This window comes from Stegostoma tigrinum, chromosome 3 (assembly GCF_030684315.1).
Source record: "Stegostoma tigrinum isolate sSteTig4 chromosome 3, sSteTig4.hap1, whole genome shotgun sequence".
NCBI classification, from domain to species: domain Eukaryota; kingdom Metazoa; phylum Chordata; class Chondrichthyes; order Orectolobiformes; family Stegostomatidae; genus Stegostoma; species Stegostoma tigrinum.
The window spans coordinates 31,418,303-31,440,097 of record NC_081356.1 but is presented as its reverse complement, the minus strand read 5'-3'; the positions used below and the strand labels follow the sequence as shown (position 1 = coordinate 31,440,097).

Genomic DNA, 21,795 nt, shown 5'->3' with positions numbered 1-21,795 from the left:
CACCCTTTCCCATTCCACACCCCACCACACAATAGCTTCCTTGCCTCTGTATATGTGCCGAAAAAGTGTAATGTGTGTAACCTATTCCAGTCCCATTGGAAGGTCATCTTGAAATTTTGACGTTATTTTTCCTCTACAGTCACTGTCAGACCTGCTTTTTTTTTCTTTTTATATGCCATCTCAATTCTTAATGCCTTTTCCTCAAGAAAATCTCAAGTAGTGTGCTCGTAGATAATCTGAACTTCCATCAACTCATGGACTCATTCATCTGCCACACCCATCTCTGAATTTGGGTTTTAGTTAATTGGTGCTGTAAGGAACCACCAGCATATCTGCAAGTCAACTGCATTTTATTACAGGACTTAAGACTTGAAAGTGTCTAAGCCTTTGGCCTTCCATTTACCAAAATATATTTGTATCTGCCAATCCTCTGAATCGCTTCCTTACTTCTGTCTTTGATGCTCACGTGCAAGTAAAAGCCTTCTCTGTCCATTTTGAAGCTTTCTCCTTTGGTATTTTACCCATATTTGTACCCTAGAGTCCAACAGGCATAGACTTGAATGTTTATGACGTACATGTAGTTGAACCATTCATCATCAAATTTGACTGGATCTCTTGGTGCTATCAGACCTTGCTGCTCTCTGCTCAAACCTCCCACGGTTTTACAAGCAAAGCTATTTCTATTCTTTTTACCCATTATTGACTGTGTTCTTAGGCTGTTCTCCACTCTTGCCTCCAAAATATGAGAGGAGCCCATGAACCTCTTTGACATAATAATTGAGATTATTCATTCTCTGCCTTATTTTTTTCTCTCTCTGTAGCAGTTGCTGGCCAGCAAGCCATACCCTTCCCTAAGGATCCACTTGCCTTAACTGGGACTTGCTTTTTTTTTTAGAGAGTTCAAAATGTTCCAAGTAGCCAGCACTGACCTTCTTTTCACCGGTATCTATTTGTGTATTGCAAAAAAGTTGTTGACAACTGATTCTTTGTAAGTCCAAGTGCCCACTGCTATTTTGTAAACCTTTCCCTTCTGATTCTGAATGAATACCCAATTGAGCCAGAAACAAATATCTGGCTTCTCTTCATTTTCCTTCCCAACTTTGAGCCACGCTAATCCATTTGATTCTAACTTTTCCTCGTGTTCTGTTCCACAGGTATAAATCATACTTATTTTTTGAAAAGTCAGTTGGTAGTGGCAAAGCTAGGCTGCTGAAAAGAGGTACATTTTTGTATTTGCATGCTTTTGGACTCCTATGAAGAAGGCACTGGCCAGATTTAAAGTTTGTGGTCAGTGAAGTTTTATGAATTAAATTTTGGCAGTGTAATAAAAAGGATGACAAGTACAGACATAACAAAGAACAAGAAAGAGAAAGGCTTGACTGTACACTTAACCATTTAGGCCGAAACGATTCGGTAAATAAAATGAAAATACCCGTTTTTGTGTTCTGATGTGTTACGTTTGATGATACAAATCTTTTTGTTTCTTTTAAATCTTTTCAGATACCGAGAGCTGAAACTGCAATGCGAATTAAAGTCTCAGGAGGAAGAATTACTATTAGTAAAGCTTCAGCAGAGCTCCTACCATAAACAGCAGGAGGAATTTGAAACCCTTCAAAAAACTATTGGTATTTGATACCATAACTGTAAGGAGTCAGAGGGATGAATTAGTGAAATTTTAAGCATAATTTTCATGAAAGCAGAATATCGTCAAAGAAGTATATACTCCAGTGTGCAATTTTAGACGGCCTCAATTTTGAATACATGTTGCCAAGTGTGTTTAAATGTTACTGTGTAAAATGGCTACTTTGCAGTACTTCTGGGAGATGGCATTGCAGTATGGTGACTGGCATTTGTTTCTGTTAACATTGTTACTAAAAATGATAAACAGCAACAGTGGGGTGTATCATTAGAATTGAATCTACTGCTTTGTATGTTGAAAGAGTAATCTGAAAAAATACCTAGTGAAATAAGCTTTGATAGCTAACATGGCTTTGGAAAGGGAAGACCTTGACTGAACTTTGTTTCTTTCAAAAAAGAGATCCAGCAATTACTATTACCCTTATAATCTGAGGCCATATGGCATAAATTGTTCAAGCTTTAAAACTCAGTAATGAGTTTCTTTATAGAAAACCTTGTGACTTAAGTCAAAAGTAAATTTTGTGAATGCATGGAACTGCTCAAGAAGCTTGATTTAACAAACAAGTATTCACGAGAGGTGTAATGTGAAACTGGAGAAGGTTTTAAATTCTCCAGGATAACTTGCCTTGAATTCGTAAAAGTGACCTGAATATAACCTTTGTTTTGATACAAGGGATGTGGTCATCAGTGGCTTGGCCAATGTTTATTGTCCACCAATGTTTATTGTTCTTGAACTGGCTTGCTAGGTTCTTTCAGAGGACTGTTAAGAGTCAATTATTTTACTGAGAGACTGGAGGCACATGTGGGCTGGAGGCACATGTGGGCTGGACTCGATAAGGATTTTGGATTTCCTTTCCTGAATAATGTTAGTGAACCAGATGGGTGTTTACAACTGTTGACAGTGATTCTGTGGGTACCATTAGGTTCACTTTTAACACCATATTTTTATTGAACTCCAGTGCCACTACTTGACATTGTGGGTTTTGAACCCATGCCTTCAGATTGTAAATCTGGGAACGCAAATCACTGATCCAGTGACTCAGTCATTACTCTGCCACCTCCTGTAAATTAAATTTCTTCAAATACAAATGAAAATAAATTTAATGGTGCAAGGGGCATTTTCTTGATTAGTATTTGGAACTACCCTTTTCACATTGCAAGACTTTTCCTTCTATAGTTTACTTTCTACAAAAGTCTTGACAACTAATTTTTCATTTGCAGTAAGCCACTTAGTCTTTGGCTGTTTGAGTAAAAAGTAGCAGAGTACACTTGAGACAAAGAGGTTACCCACAAAGTGTACTGCAGCGTGACCTTTAAATTGGCACAGATTTTATGATGTCCTTTAATTTTAGGTGAGTGCGAAGAGACACTTAAAAAAACAAAAGAAGTTCAAAAGAAGGCTGAAGAAAAGTACAAGATCTTGGAAAACAAGATGAAAAATGCAGAGTTTGAGAGGGAGAAAGAACTGAAGGAAGCTCAGGAAAAGCTTGATGATGCCAAAAAGAGGGCTGACTTGTCCAACAAGAAGACAAAAGGGAAACAACAGGTGCTTAATAGTGCAATGAGATGTATAGTTTGTCGCAAATCCAGTTTGTCTGAATAAGAGATCTGTTGTGTGTAGTGAAATCCAATTGGTAGTGAGTCAAAGTTGCACAGCTCTGATTAGAGATAACAAAGTGTGGGGCTGGATGAACACAGCAGGCCAAGCAGCATGTTAGGAGCATAAAAGCTGACATTTCAGGCCTAGATGCTTCATCAGAAAAGGGGGATAGGAAGAGGATTCTAAAATAAATAGGGAGAGAAGGGGAGGCGGACTGAAGATGGACAGAGGAGAAGATAGGTGGAGAGGAGAGTATGGGTGGGGAGGTAGGGAGGGGATAGGTCAGTCCAGGAAGGACAGACAGGTCAAGGGGGCGGGATAGGTAGGAAATGGAGGTGTGGGTTGCGGTGGGAGGAGGGGATAGGTGAGAGGAAGAACAGGTTAGGGAGGTGGGGACGAGCTGGGCTGGTTTTGGGATGCCGTGGTGGGAGGGGATATTTTGAAGCTGATGAAATCCACTTTGATACCATTAGGCTGCAGGGTTCCCAAGTGGAATATAAGTTGCTGTTCCTGCAACCTACGGGTGGCATCATTATGGCACTGCAGGAGGCCCAGGATGGACATGTTGCCTAAGGAATGGGAGGGGGAGTTGAAGTGGTTCGTGACTGGGGGGTGCAGTTGTTTATTGCGAACCAAGCGTAGGTGTTCTGCAAAGTGGTCCCCAAGCCTCCGCTTGGTTTCCCCAATGTAGAGGTAGCCACACCGGGTACAGCGGATGCAGTATAGCACATTGGCGGATGTGCAGGTGAACATCTGCTTGATGTGGAAGGTCATCTTGGAGCTTGGGATGGAGTTGAGGGAGCAGGTGTGGGGGCAGGTGTAGCACTTTCTGCGGTTGCAGGGGAAAGTGCCGGGTGTGGTGGAGTTGGAGAGGAATATTGAGCAGACAAAGGAGTCGCGGAGAGAGTGGCTCTCCGAAAGGGTGGGGTTGGAAAAATGTGTGGGGTTGGAAAAATGTCTTTAGTGTTGGGGTCGGATTGTAGATGGCGGAAGTGTCAGAGGATGATGTGTTGTATCCGGAGGTTGGTGGGGTTCCCCCGCTGTAATATGTGACAGAAAAGTGGAGTCAAAGGTGTGTGCAGATCTTTTGGAAGTAACCTATTTCTGTAGGTTGCTGGGTTGATTTGTATTACTAAGTTTCTAATTTTCACATTCACCTGCCCACTGTGTAGAGAGGAAATTGGATTGGATAATATGACCCCAAGAGTAGTATCAGAGGTGACCTAACGGTGGATTGCTCTTTTTAAAGGCATCAAAGAATGGGAGAAAGTGGGAATATAGTGTCGAGATAGAAGACCAAACATAATTTAATTGAATGGTGGAGCAGACTCAAAGAGTGAAATGGCCTATTCATGCTCCTGGTTTCTATGGCAAAGGTGGATGATGGGAGAAAAGCAATGGAAAATTAAAAATAAGCGTAAAGGCAAATGCTTGGTTCATGTAGGTTGCCTTCATATGAAAAGAATGTTATCCAGTTTGAAAACACAGGGAAATGTCTCCTTTTTAAAGATATTTCAAGTCTATCTTGCAATGCTCCTGTAGCAGATTACACAAAAATGCTGCATGTGTTCTGCATTATTTCTTTTATCAAGGCATAGACATGATTTTAAGCAAGTTAGATATCAATTTGAAAATAGATTTTCCACATTTCCTATGCAGGCCCACTGGCTGTTTAAAAAAGTGTAAATTTGTTGAAGTTATTTAAAATTTGTTTTGTTTCAGTTCACAAAAGCTGGTTCCTTTTGAATGGATGTTTGATTGAGGGTTTTCAGTTGTGTTTTAAAATGAAGTGTAGGAGAAATGAGGAAAATCTGTCCCTTTTGCTTTATTTTCCCCCTCCATTGATCCTAGTTTGTGATGCTGTATCTGTAGGAAGTAGATGCCTTGGTTTTGGAACTGGAAGAGTTGAAGCGTGAACAGACTGCATACAAACAGCAGATTGAGGCTGTGGATGAGGCCATCAAATCTTACAAAGAACAGATTGATAACATGGCTGAAGAAGTGGCTAATAATAAGGTACTAATATATTGAAATAGAAACCTATGATTCACAAAGTGAAGGTAATGTAATTTTGGTAATTGTATGTATGTCTTCTTTTAATTGTAGGAAGCCGTGAAGAAGGCTCAGAATGATATGGCTAAACAAAAGGAAGCCATAAAGTCTCAGAATAAAGAAATACAAATCAAAACCAATTCTATATCTGAGTTAGTAAAACAAAAAAATGACGCACAGTTGAAAATTCAGGAATTGGAGCACAACATTAATAAACATAAAAAGGACACTGCTGATGCTGCGGCTAAGGTTAGTACAAGAGAATAAAGAGAAAGTAATAAGTGATTAAAGGAAAGATTAGCTCCTGTACAATTACAAATTAGTAGCCATCCTACCAGGAATTATGCATTTTGTGGGTTTAAAAAATGGGGTAGGTACCACAAAACTGAGCTACTCATAATCTGCTTTCACTACCCTTAAAGATGGTTGGTGGTCCTTGAGTGGACTTCCTGTGATCAGGTCATGGCTTAGCTAGTTGCTTATGGTGACAATTCTGCACACTGTTTTCCCTGTCCAATTTTCCAAAAGAGACTTACAGGCTGGCACAAACAGAGGGCATAGTTTCCTTTCCACTGCCTATGGGAACCTTGCCAAGACGACTCTTTCAAATGCTGTTGCTCAAGAGCATGGCAACTTAAATTAGACAGAGTGATTTGAATGTAACCTGAATGATAAGAGCAAATTTGTTGTTAAATCTTTGTAAACTTGCATCACCAATCCAACAATCTGTCTTATTCTCGTAAGATAACAAAGTGTGAAACTGGATGAACACAGCAGGCCAAGCAGCATCTTAGGAGCACAAAAGCTGACGTTTTGGACCTAGACCCTTCTTCAGAGAGGGGGAGGGGGAGAGGGTTCTGAAATAAATAGGGAGAGAGGGGGAGGCGGACTGAAGATTGATAGAGGAGAAGATAGGTGCAGAGGAGAATATGGGTGGGGAGGTAGGGAGGGGATAGGTCAGTCTGGGGAGGGCGGACAGGTCAAGACGGCGGGATGAAGTTAGTAGGTGGGAAATGGAGATGTGGCTTGAGGTGGGAGGAAGGGATAGGTGAGAGGAAGAACAGGTTAGGGAGGTGGGGACAAGCTGGGCTGGTTTGGGGATGGAGTGGGGCGTAGGGGATGAGCTGGGCTACTGCATCCCAAAACCAGCCCAGCTTGTCCCCGCCTCCCTAACCTGTTCTTCCTCTCACCTATCCCCTGCTCCCACCTCAAGCCGCACCTCCATTTCCCACCTAGTAACCTCATCCCGCCCCCTTGACCTGTCCGTCCTCCCCGGACTGATCTATCCCTTCCCTACCTCCCCACCCATACTCTCCTCTGCACCTATCTTCTCCTCTATCCATCTTCAGTCCACCTTCCCCTCTCTCCCTATTTATTTCAGAACCCTCTCCCCATCCTCCTCTCTGAGGAAGGCTCTAGGCCCGAAACGTCAGCTTTTGTGCTCCTAAGATGCCGCTTGGCTTCTGTGTTCATCCAGCTTCAGACTTTGTTATCTTGGATTCTCCAGCATCGCCAGTTCCCATTATCTCTGTCTTATTCTTCTAATTACTTTTCCATATTGAAGATGGCAAAATATATATGGTGACTCAGCTGTAAAAACTGAGCATACATTTATGTAAAAGTTTAGTGTTACTTGACTGAAAGTTCCATAACAGATCTAAATCCATGACAAAAGATAATGGGAACTGCAGATGCTGGAGAATCCAAGATAACAAAGTGTGGGGCTGGATGAACACAGCAGACCCAGCAGAATCTTAGGAGCACAAAAGCTGACGTTTTGGGCCTAGACCCTTCATCAGAAAGGTGAAGGGTCTAGGCCCAAAATGTCAGCTTTTGTGCTCCTAAGATGCTGCTTGGCCTGCTGTGTTCATCCAGCCCTACACTTTGTTATCTTAAATCCATGACAAATTGTTTAATACATCCTCCATCAATATTGGTATCTATTGTTAAATGTAAAGCAGGCCCAGTTGGTTTCTATATTGAGGTCTGTCATAAACTTCTATTTCAGATCTATAAATGCTGGTGTTTCTCATGCTCTAGCAAATAAAAAGATCTTTTACCCCTTTTCAGGTTTAGGTCTACCTTCTAATAAAAATTAAAAATTGTTAGAATTCTTATGAAAGCAAGCAGGTTTACATGAAAATAAAAATGAATTAGTGATTGTAGTGACTAAATAAACTTGTTTCATGTTACATTGTCTTACATTCACATTTTAATGATTTTGTAAAATTAATGCTTTGAATCATGTTCCTCACTTTTTGACCATTTTACTCCATGAAACAAACTAACGGCACTATCCGTATGCATACAAGGAGGTAACTTGAGATCATCTGACCACCAGGGGTATACTGAGCAGGGAAGGCTGATGAGAGTGATGGAAAGCATGGGTGAAATATTGAGCAACAGTTGGGCCTATGTTGGAAGACGGTCTGAGAGAGACCTGTCAATTTGCCAGAATGCAGCAAGTCAGCAGAACATGATAAGGACAGCAGGAATGAAGTTCCAACACTAAGTAGCTCGTTGGTGGGAAAGACTGGTTGGTCAGGAGAGCCTTGGAGAAGTCTATTTGTGAAATGATAAGTACGGGGTAGAGTTTTAGGGGAGAGACGGTTGATAACTGGTTATGCTATGGGGTAAAACTGGTCTTGTATGGAGAATGATATTGTACTCTTAAATCAAGCAATATGTCAAAATTCTGTCTCTGCATGAGGCTGGAGACAGACGTTTGTGGGAATTGTTTTTGGTCTTGGTGACTGCTGGAGGAAGACCATTTGAGGGATCAGGTAAATGAGGCAGAGATGTAGACTGTAGTAGCTGTGTGCTATAAAGGTTTCCCAAGGTCTTTTAAGCTTATGAATTCTGCCTTCCTTTCCTTTCCGTCACTTGCGAATTCCAATTGTCAGGCTGAATATGGAACTTCTTGTAACTTGACACCATTATTAAAATAATCAACACTCTGGTGACCATAAGCCTCTATGCACTTAACGTAATTGCAATTCCCATTAAATATGCAAACAGTACCCAAAATGTTGTTGTGTTCTTTTAAATGTCAGAGTAAGAATTACTTAGAAATTCCATACCTGGTGCAAATGAGTACAGAAGGCAAATTGTGTTTGCAAGCTTTTGGCAAATAGTTGGGCAGTTAGTTTCCAGTGCCATCAAAAAGAATGAAATTTTCTTCATGAATCAAATATCTAGCAGGATTTGTTTAAGAAGAACTTGGAATTATATTGTTGATCTTTACAATAGCTCTCTTCCTTTTCTTGATCTATTTAAAACTTGTGCAGGTGACCAAAATGCTGAAGGAGTATGAGTGGATTTCTTCTGAAAAACATCTCTTTGGCCAGCCCAACACAGTCTATGATTTTAAAGCAAATAATCCTAAAGAAGCAGGCCAGCGGCTTCAGCAGTTACAGGAGAAGAAAGATACACTGGGCAAAAATGTGAATGTGAGGGCAATGAGCATGCTAAGCCAAGCAGAGGAGCGGGTATGACTTTACATTTAAATCACTTTAGAATACAAAAGAAACGAAAACAAATTTGTAGCTCTCATGTTCATAGAGCTGATGCTTTATTCCCTGCATATCTGTTCAGGCAGTTGGCAGAGCTATTTTACTTTCTACTAAATACAAGAGCACCTTAGGTCCTCCTTAAATGTAAATAAATTTGATTCTCTTTGGCCTTACATTTGGTCTTGAAAAAAATATCCCTGCAGCAAACATAACTGTATAATATTTAGTTGCCTATTAATCATAGCAGCTTATGGGGACTCAAGGCTGTCTTTGCATACAAGAGCTTTTTATTTCGCCCTGCCAATGATATGATATGTTATTCCATAAGTATTGGGCATGATTCATTTGTTCTGCTATTTAAAAAAATCTGTTATTAAATAAGAGCAACGATATGCATACATGCTGACATGCATCCCCTGCAGCTGTTTTTCTTTTCAAAAATGGTAATCATAGCCTTGTTAATAGCTATAATTAAGAGCCATGTTCATCCTCTAGTTGAAAGAGTGGATGTTTTGGTGGCTGGCACTTGGAACAGTTCTGTTTTTGTTTCACCTTCTAACTTGGCATTCCTGCCAACTATTTGTTTTGTAATGAACAAATATCCCATAGATTTGAAAAGATTGGCAGTAAAACTGTAAACAGCACATAAGGTTTTTAAGGCTGTTGGATTTGTCCTACGTAATTGCATTGTGCGCATACCCATTAAAATTACAAGTGGGTTTCTATGATGTAATTGAGAATTATGTCCAAAGGTATCTAAAGGTCACCTTATTTTGTTGTTCCTTCATGAGATGTGGGCTCTCTTGCAAGGCCAGCAATTGTTGCCCATCCTTAATTTCCCTTGAATTGAATGACTTGGTAGACAGTCTGAGGTTGTTTGAGTCAACTACATTGCTGTGGATCTGGAGTAACACATTAGTCAGACACAGTAAAGTTAACAAATTTCCTTTCCTAAAGAACACTAATGAAAAAGATGGTTGTTTTCAATGATCAGTGATAGTTTTCAAGGTCACTATTACCGAGATCAGCTTTATGTTGCAGATATTTGTTAATTGAAATGAAATTCCACCAGCTGTTGCAGTGAGATTTGAACCCATGCCCCAAGAGAATTAGCATGGGCCTTTGCATTGCTCATCTAGTGACATTACCACTACGCCACCACACATCGTCCGTCCTGCCTGCATATTTAACGTGTGTGAGAAAGGTGCAAATGCAGAAGAGAACATTCATAATTTCTAAGCGAACTCCCGTTTATGCTTATTCACAGTACAATGATTTGATGAAGAAAAAAAGGATCGTTCAAAATGACAAAGCCAAAATTCTTTCAACGATTGAAGAGCTGGATAAAAAGAAAAATGAAGCTCTCAATGTTGCTTGGAAACAGGTAAAGATTAATGCTTATATCTGTATTTTGTTGGGATGGATGATGTTTTCATTGTTTTTGAAGAAACAAAATGTACAAGGCAAAATAAGCAGAAATCAAGTCAATAATTACATCAAGTAAAGCACAAGTGATACTGGCTGAATATTAATAATTAGTTGTAAGAAATAATTAGGACTCATTGGATAAGACCTAGGATTAATAATTCAAAGCAAAGGATTCACAGACCTCAAACTGAAGTAGTCAGAATGCCTGGGGCTTTCTTTGAATATAATATTTTCTCATTTTTTACTTTCTTTCCTATTGTTAATAGACAAATAAAAAGAAAACAACTGTCATTTTTGCCTGTTTTGGCTGTGGGGTTAAAGAAGGCACATACATTCTTCAAATTGGATTGCTAAAAGTCTGGAATGAGACAATTGACCCTCATTGCATCTGTTTAGAGTGGACTGAAAACTGTAATACTCCACAAACTGTACCTTTTAGACTTTAATATATGATTTCAATGCATGTGGACTTTTTGTTTCAAATGTGTGTGAATTTATTGTACATTATAACTCTTAAAAGACCTCCATACCATTACTGACATCTAAAGTAAAGAATCTAGAGATGTGGATTGCTTATCGAGTTGTGACTAAGTAGAATGTGCAACTTGTATGAAGCTCCTGAAATAAGTAAACCGTAATCAGTATGTTTTCACCTTAGGATGAGGGCCAATATTATTTTTGTTTTATGACTTAACAGGTAGACAAAGATTTTGGCTCAATTTTCTCCACATTGCTTCCTGGAGCTAATGCCATGTTGGTACCTCCTGAAGGCAAGACCATTCTAGATGGAGTTGAATTCAAAGTAGCTCTTGGAGATGCCTGGAAGGACAACCTTACCGAGCTTAGTGGTGGACAAAGGTCTGTCTTTACATTTTTACTGGATTTCTTAATGTTATTTATCTTTTAATGTAAATACTGCCCCCGTCAACCTTCGGCTGCTTTCATCCAGAACCTTTGGTTTTCCCCTAAAGTAACTTTGCTGTAATTTTCACAAGAATATGTTGTCGAAGTTTGTCACCTACCGAGTGAGAACCTGGGCTTCAAACCAACTTGGCCCCAGCTTTGGAGGATTCATAAGTGCCCTGCATATCTACAGGTAGACAGGCTGGTCTGTGTACTAGAACTGATGAGACTGTACAATTGTCCATAGCTTATAAAGTCTAGGAAACCTTTAACCTTGTTGTTAAACTCTTGACATTTTGAATTTCAGCCTAAACTGCATGTGAAATTTCTGTTATTCATCTGACACCGTTTAGAAAGCTAGAACTGTCATTTATATGGTACCTTTCACAATGCCTTCAAGATATACAGCAGTTACAGAAGTACTGTTGATATCAAAACTCTGAAACAATAATTGCTGAAAATATTCAGCAGGTCAGGCATTTATGAAGAAAAACAGGGTCCCATTGCACCAATTAACTGCTTTCATATATAACTCTTGTTTGGGAGAAACAAGGTAATTGCATAAAGTAAGGTCTTGTTAAGAACCTTTTTTCTTTTAAAAAAAGCTGTTCCCTTTGCCAATAGAGAATGTCGTTTAACTGCCAATACTTGTTGTTTAAAATGAATCAAGAATCATCTTCTGGCCCCTCTATTTACTTGATTTTTCCAACATTGTTTTGACAGCTGCTTTCTTGGTAACTGTACAGCCTCTTCCAGCTTCATTAGTCACTTTCCACTCATCTGTTTTCTTGGAGATTGGGTACTCGCTTTACGCAAGGGCCTTTGCTCAGAGGCTGCTGAGGTTAGAATAGCAGACTGCAATAACTGGATGTTAAAAACTCATACTTTATTTTCAGCATTCATTGTTTTATTTAATGGTCATTGTTTTATTTAATGGATTCAATAAGTCAGGCAGCATCCAGCAAGAGAGAAGCAAAGTTGATGTTTCAGGTTGATTATTTTTTATCAACTTTTTTCCTCTTGCCACAAATGCTGCTTCACTTGCTTTTATTTAATTTCAGCCATCCATAGTATTTTGCTTTTGCTTCCATGCCTTATGTTGCTGCATTGAAAAAATACGTTCACCACTTTTAAAAAGAACAGAAATAATGCAGAGAGAAATCAGCCAGAAGTTGCCTCAGTTTTGCACCTATGTCCTTGTCATAGAATCGTGATACAGAAAGGGTCCATTCAACCCACTGAGTCCAGTCAGTCACATTCCTCTCTGAGATAATGGTCAGATATACTGTTTTCTCTGTGAGCTGACAAATATCGGCCAGGACACTGGTGACTCACCTGCTCTTCAAAGGGTTTGGGTCTTTTATATTCATCAGAGAGGGCAGGAAGGAACTTTGGTTTGACAACTCATCCAACACAATAACATCAAGACAATTGGTAACACATTTTCCAATTATTCTCTTTTGACTTACTAACAAATTATTACCCAAGACACTTAAAAGGTCAGTAATGAAAACAATGTGCTTCTCTGCCCCGGACCAGGTTCTTGTCCCACCTGCTCCAGAGGTGTGTAATAATAGCTCTGAACATGTTGATTAGGAAAATGTGTTAATTTTTTAAAAAATTATAACAGTGTGCTGGTGAAACTCTGCATCTGTGGAGAGCAAAACAAAATCAACATTTTAAATCTCGTATAACTCTTTGAACTGGAGAGGGTTGAAAAGGTGGTGGGTTTTTTGCTGCAGAAAAGTGGAGGAACAAGTGGAACAGATGGTAGAGGTACCCTAGAGCAAAAGGCAAAGGCCATGTTAATGGTAGTAGGATAAATAAATGAAAGGTAGATGAAAGCTCAGAAGACTGAAAAAGAGACAGCATCAGACAAATTGCATTTGTAATTTGCAGAGGTAAGGGAAATGGCATCTGACAAATGATACAGAGGTATGAAACTTCAGCAACAATTTTGAAAGCCTTTTTATAGAGATACAACAGAATAATTTAAAAACAACATAACATGCCTTTTGGAGTAAGGTCCATCAAGCTAGCTGACTGGATTATTTTACCTAGGTATATCCACTTAGAGTCCTGAAGGAGACAAAATTACCAAATCAGTGAGAGAGCAAAGTAAATGGAAATTTCCCTTTCAACCTCATGAAGTGATGAAAGCTAGTCCCAGATATTATGCGGATCATGTGTTTATTTGTTAATCCTTTCACCTTCTGTTTGGTGTGGTCTCTGCTCCAATTTTTAAAAAAAAACTGATTCTCTTGATATTATACAGAATGAGTCAGCACATAATGCAGCAGCTAGCAACATGTTCCAAAGACTTGCTACTCCCTGGGAATATGCAGTTGATTACTACTTTGTGTGGTTGGACTTCTCCCCATCTATCTTTAAACTGTGTTGATTATTGTTTTCGTAATTTTATAAATCTCCACTGTTCGCTTTTAGCTCTATTTTAACCTAGAGTAAATTAAACTCTTTAACTTTATATCATTCTTGTAACTTTTTCCAAGGCCATATCACCTACAGTGTGAGGGTATCAACCTTTGGTTGTACTTGCATCAACCTCTCCTTTTTTTCTCTTCTCTGCAACTGCCACCTATATTTCTTCAATTTTTGAAGAGAACAAGAGCATAATCTTATTCAGACTGATACATGAAACAAGTTAGATAGATGCCCGTTCTAGTGACATAAAAACTTGATGGGTTTTAGTTGCAAGCATTTAGCTTGTAATTTTACTCTGATATGGCAATGTCAAGCATGTGCTTCCATATCAATGTAGCACTCTTAAGTAGGTCAGAGAGACAATTTTGAACCATAGCTCTGCGTATGAGAAACAACAATGACTGAGCTTTGACAGTGTAACGTATACTGAGTTAACACTTCATTTCTTCAAATTTATAGAGTCCAGTTTTTTTTTCATGCAAATTCTGTTAGAGTAATGGAATGTGACTGGTTCTTTTATTTAATATACTCTAAAGGTCATTGGTGGCTCTGTCTCTGATCCTTGCAATGTTGCTGTTTAAACCTGCTCCAATTTACATTCTGGACGAAGTTGATGCAGCTCTGGATCTTTCTCATACTCAGAACATTGGGCAAATGTTGCGAACACATTTTCAGCACTCACAGGTATGTAATTAATATTTTTTTAAAAGAGCAGCTAACTGAATTAATACAGTTTTCAGCCCTGTATTATTCAAACTCTACAATTTCTGCTCCCTTTTGCCTTTCCTGTCTCATTCCTATGCTGCTTTTATCTTTCTTTCTTACCTTTACATTCCTGAAGCATTTATTTCTCAATGAGGCTTAGCTCCATGTAGGCCTGAGCCCCCACTGTATCTGCATTCTGTTCGTGTTTTTTTGAGCATTTAGTCAGCTGTTTTAATATTAGGACCTCAGCAATATTAGTCTGCTGCACTAATGTTTCAAACAGACATTGTTGGACACTAACTAACAACAGTTTGCCCCTTCCTGATCCAGAGCATAGAGGCTAATTTTAGTAGTCCTATTAATATGTGTGCTAAGAACATGAGCTCTGGATAAGCTATGGAACCTTTCTATATATATCTGTTACTCATTGTCTTAACAGTTGACCAACTGAGGAACAGCTGAATTTTACTTTCAGTAGCTGAGCAAAAAGTCACAGGTTCAGTTCTCGTTGTTGCATTCCAATTGGAGCATCCCAATTTGTCCAAGATTGTTGCTGCTGATTGGTGTCAGTGCACATTGAGTGTCCTTTTGGGGAAGAATCAGACTTAAGGTGATGTCTCAGCATTTGAAAACCCTGTCAACACTCACCCATGGTTCACAAATTGACAGTGCCTAGCTCGTTGAATTAGCGGATGAAATATTGCAACCAACATTGCTTTAGAAAAGAAGCAGCTGAATGAGTTAAAGTAATCAATAATGAAGATGAAAGAGCCCTAGATATCTTGCACTGAAACCTGGGTAGAAGATCTGTTTCTGATCACCAAGATGCAAGGAAGGCACTTGAGTAATGGTAAAGGTGTAGGGGGAATGTCAGAGCTCTGCAGCAATTTGAAAGTAGGGAACACCTTGGACTGCTTTGCCCAGTGTCCATTTTTATTCAATTGTTATTCTGTGAGGCAGCTTGGGACATTTTGCTGCATTTAAATGTGCCACATGAATTCAAGATTTCTTTAGCTCTGGAAGAGATGCTTGGAGGAAGCTTCATAGAACAGGAATATTTCCATTGCTGAATAGTGCACAACAAATAGACCTGAATTAAAACTATTCTTAAAGTAAGATTTGGATTGATCAGAAAGTTCTTCCTTTGAAATAGCTTATGGAATGAATTTCTTAGTAGAAAGGAAAAGACAGAAGCCCTGGAATTTTGAGACACTTGAAACCTATTAAAGGGATATCTTCAAATTTTCCTATATAGTTAATCTAATATGTGCCAAATGACTGTTGTGATTTGTAAGTATGCAAATTCTAGGGATGTTTGAAAATTGGCAACAGTGGTGTTGAAGTCTTGGTCACTAATGGGCCTTTGAAAGGAGGGCAGAGATTGGGGAAAATGTTCACATAGGGAATAAAATGGAAAGTCAAACGGGTTGAGCATAAGCTGTGGCAAGAATTGAAGGCTGGCCATGAGATAATTATGAACAATAAGGACATTCTGTCTATTTTACATTGGTCATATAAAAGATCCTGAAGTCTCTCCATTGCAGCATTCAGGTTAGCTCTTGAAATGTCCTTTTTTCTAGCATCTACTACTCTTGTGGATGTAGAGACCATTGGCACCAACTGTAAATTCATCTTTTGCTGATGAGAACGTGTACATTTTGTGTTTGGCAAGATGATTTCTCAGTGGCTTCAGAAAGCCCTTTTTTTCAGTCTTTCCAAACAACTCTACCTCTAACACTGGATTGTCTACTTCTGACTTTGACACATGGAGGTTTGTCAATGAATGGGAAAGTTCAATTATTACTGAGACTGTACAAACTCCATTCTCATTCTATTACTGGTTACTATAATACTACTTTCTCACTGCTGCATCTATATGGGAGAAATAGAAGGTAGGAATCTTTTTTTTCAAAAACACTACATTGCTGACAAAGTAACCTTTTTTTAAAAATTAAACTCCTACAGTTTATCGTCGTATCACTAAAGGATGGCATGTTCACCAATGCTAATGTCTTGTTCAAAACAAAATTTGTGGATGGCGTGTCAACAGTTACAAGATTTGCTCAGAGTCAGAATAGTTCAGTCACACTTAATCGCCTTCCAGGCCGAGCAGATAAAGATAAAACTCAGGAGAAGAGAAACAGACTTCAAATATAATTCTGAAGCACTGACTGGCATCTCTCAAATGGCTATATTGAACTGTACATGCCATCTCCTGTATATGTAAAACTGTACAGCAAAGTTACTTTTTGTTTTTCTTTATATTTTTGCATACTGTTTTGTAGTTGTTTTAATATTTCTAATAAACTGCTTTTTCCTTTATAATAATGAATCCTTTTCCTGGAAGATGATGAACATGTTTTAAAAAAAACTAGTGTATTTTTTGCATCAATGTTTCAAAACACTGAGCAAATAGAGGGACAAATTAAAACAAAACATTTTTGATTTAAGCTTAAAACTGTTATATTTTGTGTGACAGTAAAGGAATTATATACAGTTAGTTTATGATTTTGATTGCCTTCTGACTCAGTTTTATTCTGGTATCTGTTGCTTCTTTCCTAAATGATGTTTGGTAAAGTTCCTGCACAAGACTTTAACTGATTCTGTTGCATATTCATGTGCATTAATGTATCTAATGCTGTTGGGCTAGATGCAAGATAAGGATAATCCACCTCTCAATCTTTGTCTTTCTTTAAATTATCACAACAATGCTCATATTGTTATTAAACTCTTCCACAGTGGCCCCACCCTTCAACGCACAATTGACATAAAGCGCCTGATTTTAACTTGATTAGATTAAAATTAGGCCCCAAGGATCATCTCACATTGTTGATTCTTCCTTGTAACTTCAACCCCAAAGCTACATCCCTAGCTAATTTGTTCTACTGACTTAGTCATACATGACCATGGTGCCCACTCAACTAGTTCTAATTGCACACATTTGGTCCACATCCCTGTAAACCCTTCTCATCCATGTACCTATCCAAATGTTTTTAAATGTTGCTGTTGTACCTCCGTCAGTCACTTTCTCCAGCAACCCATTCCATATACGAACCACTATCTGCGTGAAGCAGTTGCCCCTCAAGTCCTCCTTAAATCTATCACCTGTCACCTTAAACCTATGCCCTCTGGCTTCAATTTCACATCACTGGGCGGTGGGGGTAAGACTATTTGCATTCATCTATGCCCCTTATGATTTTATACACCTGAATAAGGTCACTCCTCATTCTCCTACGTTCGAAGGAATAAAGTCCTATCCTGGTCAACCTCTCCCTATAACTCAGGCCTGCTAGTTGTGGCAACATCCTTGTAAATCTTCTTTGCATATTTTCTGGTTTAACTGTGTTTTTCCTATGACAGGGTGACATAGTACTCCAAGTGCAGCCTCACCAATGACCTATACAACTATAACATCCCAACTCTTATACTGAATGCCTCAACCAATGAAGGGCAGCATGCTAACTGCCTTCTTCACCACCCTGTCCATCTGTGACACCGCTTTCAACAAACTGTGTACTTGTACTGCTAGGTCCCTTTGTTTCACAACACTCCTCAGGACCTTACCATTTACTGTATGTACTGTTTGACTTTACACAATACAACACCTTACACTTATCTGTATTGAATTGCATTTGCCAATCCTCAGCCCACTTCTCCACCTGATCAAGAACCCTTTTTAATTTTTGATAACCTTCTTCGCTATCAACAATACCTTCTAATTTTGTACCATCTGCAAACTTAGTAATCATGTCTTGTACACTCACATCCAGATCATTTATGTAAATTACAAAGGTCCCAGTACCAGCCCCTGTGGTAAACCACTAGTCACAAGCCTCCAGTCTGAGAAACAACCTTCAACCATCTAATAAGTTGACGTTTTCCTAGCCAGTATCAGTTCTGATGAAGGGTCACTGGACCCAAAACGTTCACTGATTTTTTTTGTTTTCTTCACAGATGGTGCCAGACCTGCTGAGCTTTTCCAGCAACTTTGTTTCTGTTCCTTACACCATCATCCTCTGCTTCCTACCATCGAGCCAGTTTTGAATCCATTTAGCCAGCTTTCCTCAATCTCATGCAACCTAACTTTCATGACTAGCCTGCTGTGTGGGACCTTGTCAGAATCCATTTAGACAACATTCACTACCCTACCCTCATCCATTCTCATGGTTATCTGTTCAAAAAACAAACTCCAGATTTGCCAGACATGACTTCCCACACACAAATCAATGCCGACTCTCCAAAAGTTGGTTTATCCTGTCCCTACAAATTGTCTTCAATAACTAGCCTACCACTGATGTCAGGCTTAATGGCCTGTGGTTCCCTGGCTTGTCTTTGTTACCTTTCTTAAACAATGGAACAACATTAGCCATCTTACAGTCTTCTGGAACTCTTCCAGTGGCTAAAGATGAAGCAAAAATTTCTGTAAGGGCCTCTGCAATTTCTTGGTTAGCATCCCACGACATCCGACTATGAAGTTGATCAGGCCCAGGGGATTTATCTACCTTAATGCACTTTAACGCTGCAAACATGCAATATTTGAGAGGACCTATTCTCTCTCTAGCCACCCTTTTACTTTAAATATAGCTGTAAAACCTTTTGGGATTATCTTTAACCTTATCTGCCAGACCCATTTCATACCTTCTTTTTGCCCTTCTGATTTCCCTCTTGAGTGTGTTCCTACACTTTTTCTAGCCATCTAGGGATTCACCTGAGCCTGATAGCTTAAACCCAATTTATGTTGCCCTCTTCTTCCTGACAAGAGCCTTAACATGTTGACTGTTTTTGGGAGCAGCACGGTGGCTCAGTGGTTAGCACCGCTGCCTCTCAGTGCCAGCGACCTGGGTTCAATTCCAGCCTTGGGTGACTGTAAGTGTGGAGTTTGCACATTCTCCCTGTGGGTGGGTTTCCTCTGGGTGGTTCAGTTTCCTCCCACAGCCCAAAGATGTGGGCAGTAGGTGGATTGGCTATGCTAACTTGCCCATAGTGCCCAGGGATGCTTAGGTTAGGTGGATTAGACATGGGAAATACAGGGTTAGGGGAATGGGTCTGGGTGGGAGGGGGAGTGTGGACTTGTTGGACCAAATAGCCTGTTTCTATGCTTTATGGATTCTAAGGTCCCTCATCAGCCAGGGATCCCTAAACCTGCCAGCCTTTCCCTTCATCTTAACATACTGTCCCTGGAGTCTTGATAGCACAAGCCTCCCATTTGCCACTTGTTCCTTTTCCTTAAAACAGACTCACCCAATCGACCTCTTCTAGATCCTGCCTTTGGCCCTGCTCCAGTTTAGCAGCTTAACCTGTGGAATTGTCCTATCTTTTTCCATAACTATGTTAAAACTAAGAGACCCAATGTGCTCTCCAACTGACACTTCAGTCACTTGCCCGGCCGTGTTTCCTAAGAGGTGGTCCAATGTTGCACTCTCCTGAGTAGGGCTTTCTACATATTGATTTAGGAAACCTTTTTGAATCATTTGACAAATTCCTTGGATGAAGGGATCAGAAAATAAGAAAAGTAGCTACAAAGAGCTGGGTTGGTTAAGTGACAGAGTAAAGATTTGACAGAAAGATTATAATGATGGAAAATGTGAAAATTCTGTTTTGGCAGTGAAGACATAATATTATTTTTGAGTTTGCTGGACAATAACAAGAATAGGATCTGGACATCCTGGTGCAAGAATCACAAAAGGTTGTTATGCAACTACAGTGAGTAATTAGGAACCTAATGGAATTTTATTTAATGCAAGTGGAACTGTATACAGGAGTAGAGGGCATATGCTTCAGTTATACAGGACAGTGGTGCAATCATATCCTCTTTACTGTGTGAAATATCAGTCTTATTAAAGGAAGGATATAGATATGTCAAAAGCAGTTCAAAGATTTACTAGACTAAAATGTGGAATGGGCAGTTGATCTTCTCAGAGCAGGTTGGATAAGCTGGGTTTATCCACTGGAGTTCAGAAAAGTAAGATGACTTGACAAATTGAAGCAAAATCCTGAGGAGTCGGCAGAGTAGGTGTAGAAAGAATGCTTCCTTTCATGGGGCTATCTAGAACTCTAGGTCAGTGTTTAAAAATAAGTGGTTGCCTATTTAAGACAAAAGAGCAGAATTTTCTCAGAGGGTTGTGAGACTTTGGATTTTAGCTTCCACCAGTTTTTGAGGAAGGCACTCTGAATATTTTAAGGCAAAGGTAGAGAGGTGTTTGAAAAGGGGGTGAAAGGTTATGTAGTTGGGGATTGTGGAACAGTCTGATCAACCATGATTCTATTCGCTGGCAGAGCAGCCTTGATGAGGCTTATTTCACCCAATTCAAGTGTTATGAATCTTGTTTCTCAGTACAGCCCCAACACGAACCCAAACAACTAACATTCCATCGATCCACCTTCTAATCATCAGCAAAGTAATGGACAGGGTCATGGTCAGTGCTTTGAAGTGGCACCTGCTCCTGGTGTTTATTTTGGGTTCTGCCAGGGCCACACAGCTCTGGACCTCATTACAGTCTTAGTCCAAGTATGGACAAAAGAGTTAAACTTGAGCAGTGAGGGAAGAGTGACTGCCTTTGGTACCAAGACTACGTTTAACACATGAAACAGCCCTGGCAAAAGTCGAGTTGGTAAGAATCGGGCAAAGTTTTCCACTGGTTAGAGTCATACCTATTACAAAGAAAGACCAATCATCTTAGTTCCAGGTCATCACTGAAGAGTTCCTTGGGGTAATGTTCTTGGCACAATCACCTTCAGCAATGTTGAGTGCCATTTGCAACTCTTCAGGTCCTGAAGCAGCCCATATCAAAATGCAGCAAAACCTGAACAACATCCAGACTTGGGCTGATTAGTGTAGCACAAACGTCACTTGCCACTTGCATCAAAAATAACCATGTCCAACAAGAAAGAATGTTTTTCCTTGACATTTAATGACATTACCAAAGATGAATTTCCTTTGTCAATATTCTGGGATTTGCCATTGAAACTGAACTTGACTAGCCATATAAATACTGTGGCTATGAAAGCAGGTTAGGGGCTAGGAATCCTGCAGTAAAGTCTGTTCACCATCTATAAGATATAAGTCATGAATGTGATGGATGCCATCACTTCTCTGAATAAGTGCATCTCCAAGAACGTGTGAAGCTTGACAGCATCCAGGTCAAAGTACTGTGCTTGAATTGTGGCAGTTAATCGTTCGTTCCCTACACCCCCCCATGCACAGTGGTAGGAGTGTGTACCATCTACAATCCACACTGCAGCAACTCATCAAGGCTCCTTGGGCACCACCTTACAAACCTGCTGATAAAAGGGAGTACCACTGTCTCCAAAGTACCCTCCAATGCACAGATCTGGAGCTTTCTCCTTAAAGTCCAGAGGAATTGATAAATGCAATTGCGGTACGTGCCATGTTCTTACTCAATGATGGAGCAAATGTGAGGTGTTGGAGGACTACTCCTGTTCCTAGTTCTCACATATCCAGTCAGCACACTGAAAGCAGGTAAGAATACAAGCAATGAAATTTTTAGAAGAAAT

General features: G+C 39.7%; 1 protein-coding gene across 1 annotated transcript in view; it reads left to right on the top strand.

Moving 5' to 3' along the window:
* smc2 (structural maintenance of chromosomes 2) overlaps window positions 1-16,749 on the top strand; it is a 47,906-nt gene extending 31,157 nt beyond the window's left edge. Inside the window, exons 16-24 of the mRNA XM_048527973.2 lie at window positions 1,501-1,625; window positions 2,991-3,184; window positions 5,111-5,254; window positions 5,345-5,539; window positions 8,578-8,778; window positions 10,070-10,186; window positions 10,928-11,088; window positions 14,112-14,259; window positions 16,246-16,749. Of these exons, the coding sequence (XP_048383930.1) occupies window positions 1,501-1,625; window positions 2,991-3,184; window positions 5,111-5,254; window positions 5,345-5,539; window positions 8,578-8,778; window positions 10,070-10,186; window positions 10,928-11,088; window positions 14,112-14,259; window positions 16,246-16,437 (1,477 nt within the window). The 3' untranslated portion in view covers window positions 16,438-16,749. The remainder of the gene's footprint in view (window positions 1-1,500; window positions 1,626-2,990; window positions 3,185-5,110; window positions 5,255-5,344; window positions 5,540-8,577; window positions 8,779-10,069; window positions 10,187-10,927; window positions 11,089-14,111; window positions 14,260-16,245) is intronic.
* Window positions 16,750-21,795: the final 5,046 nt, after the last annotated feature.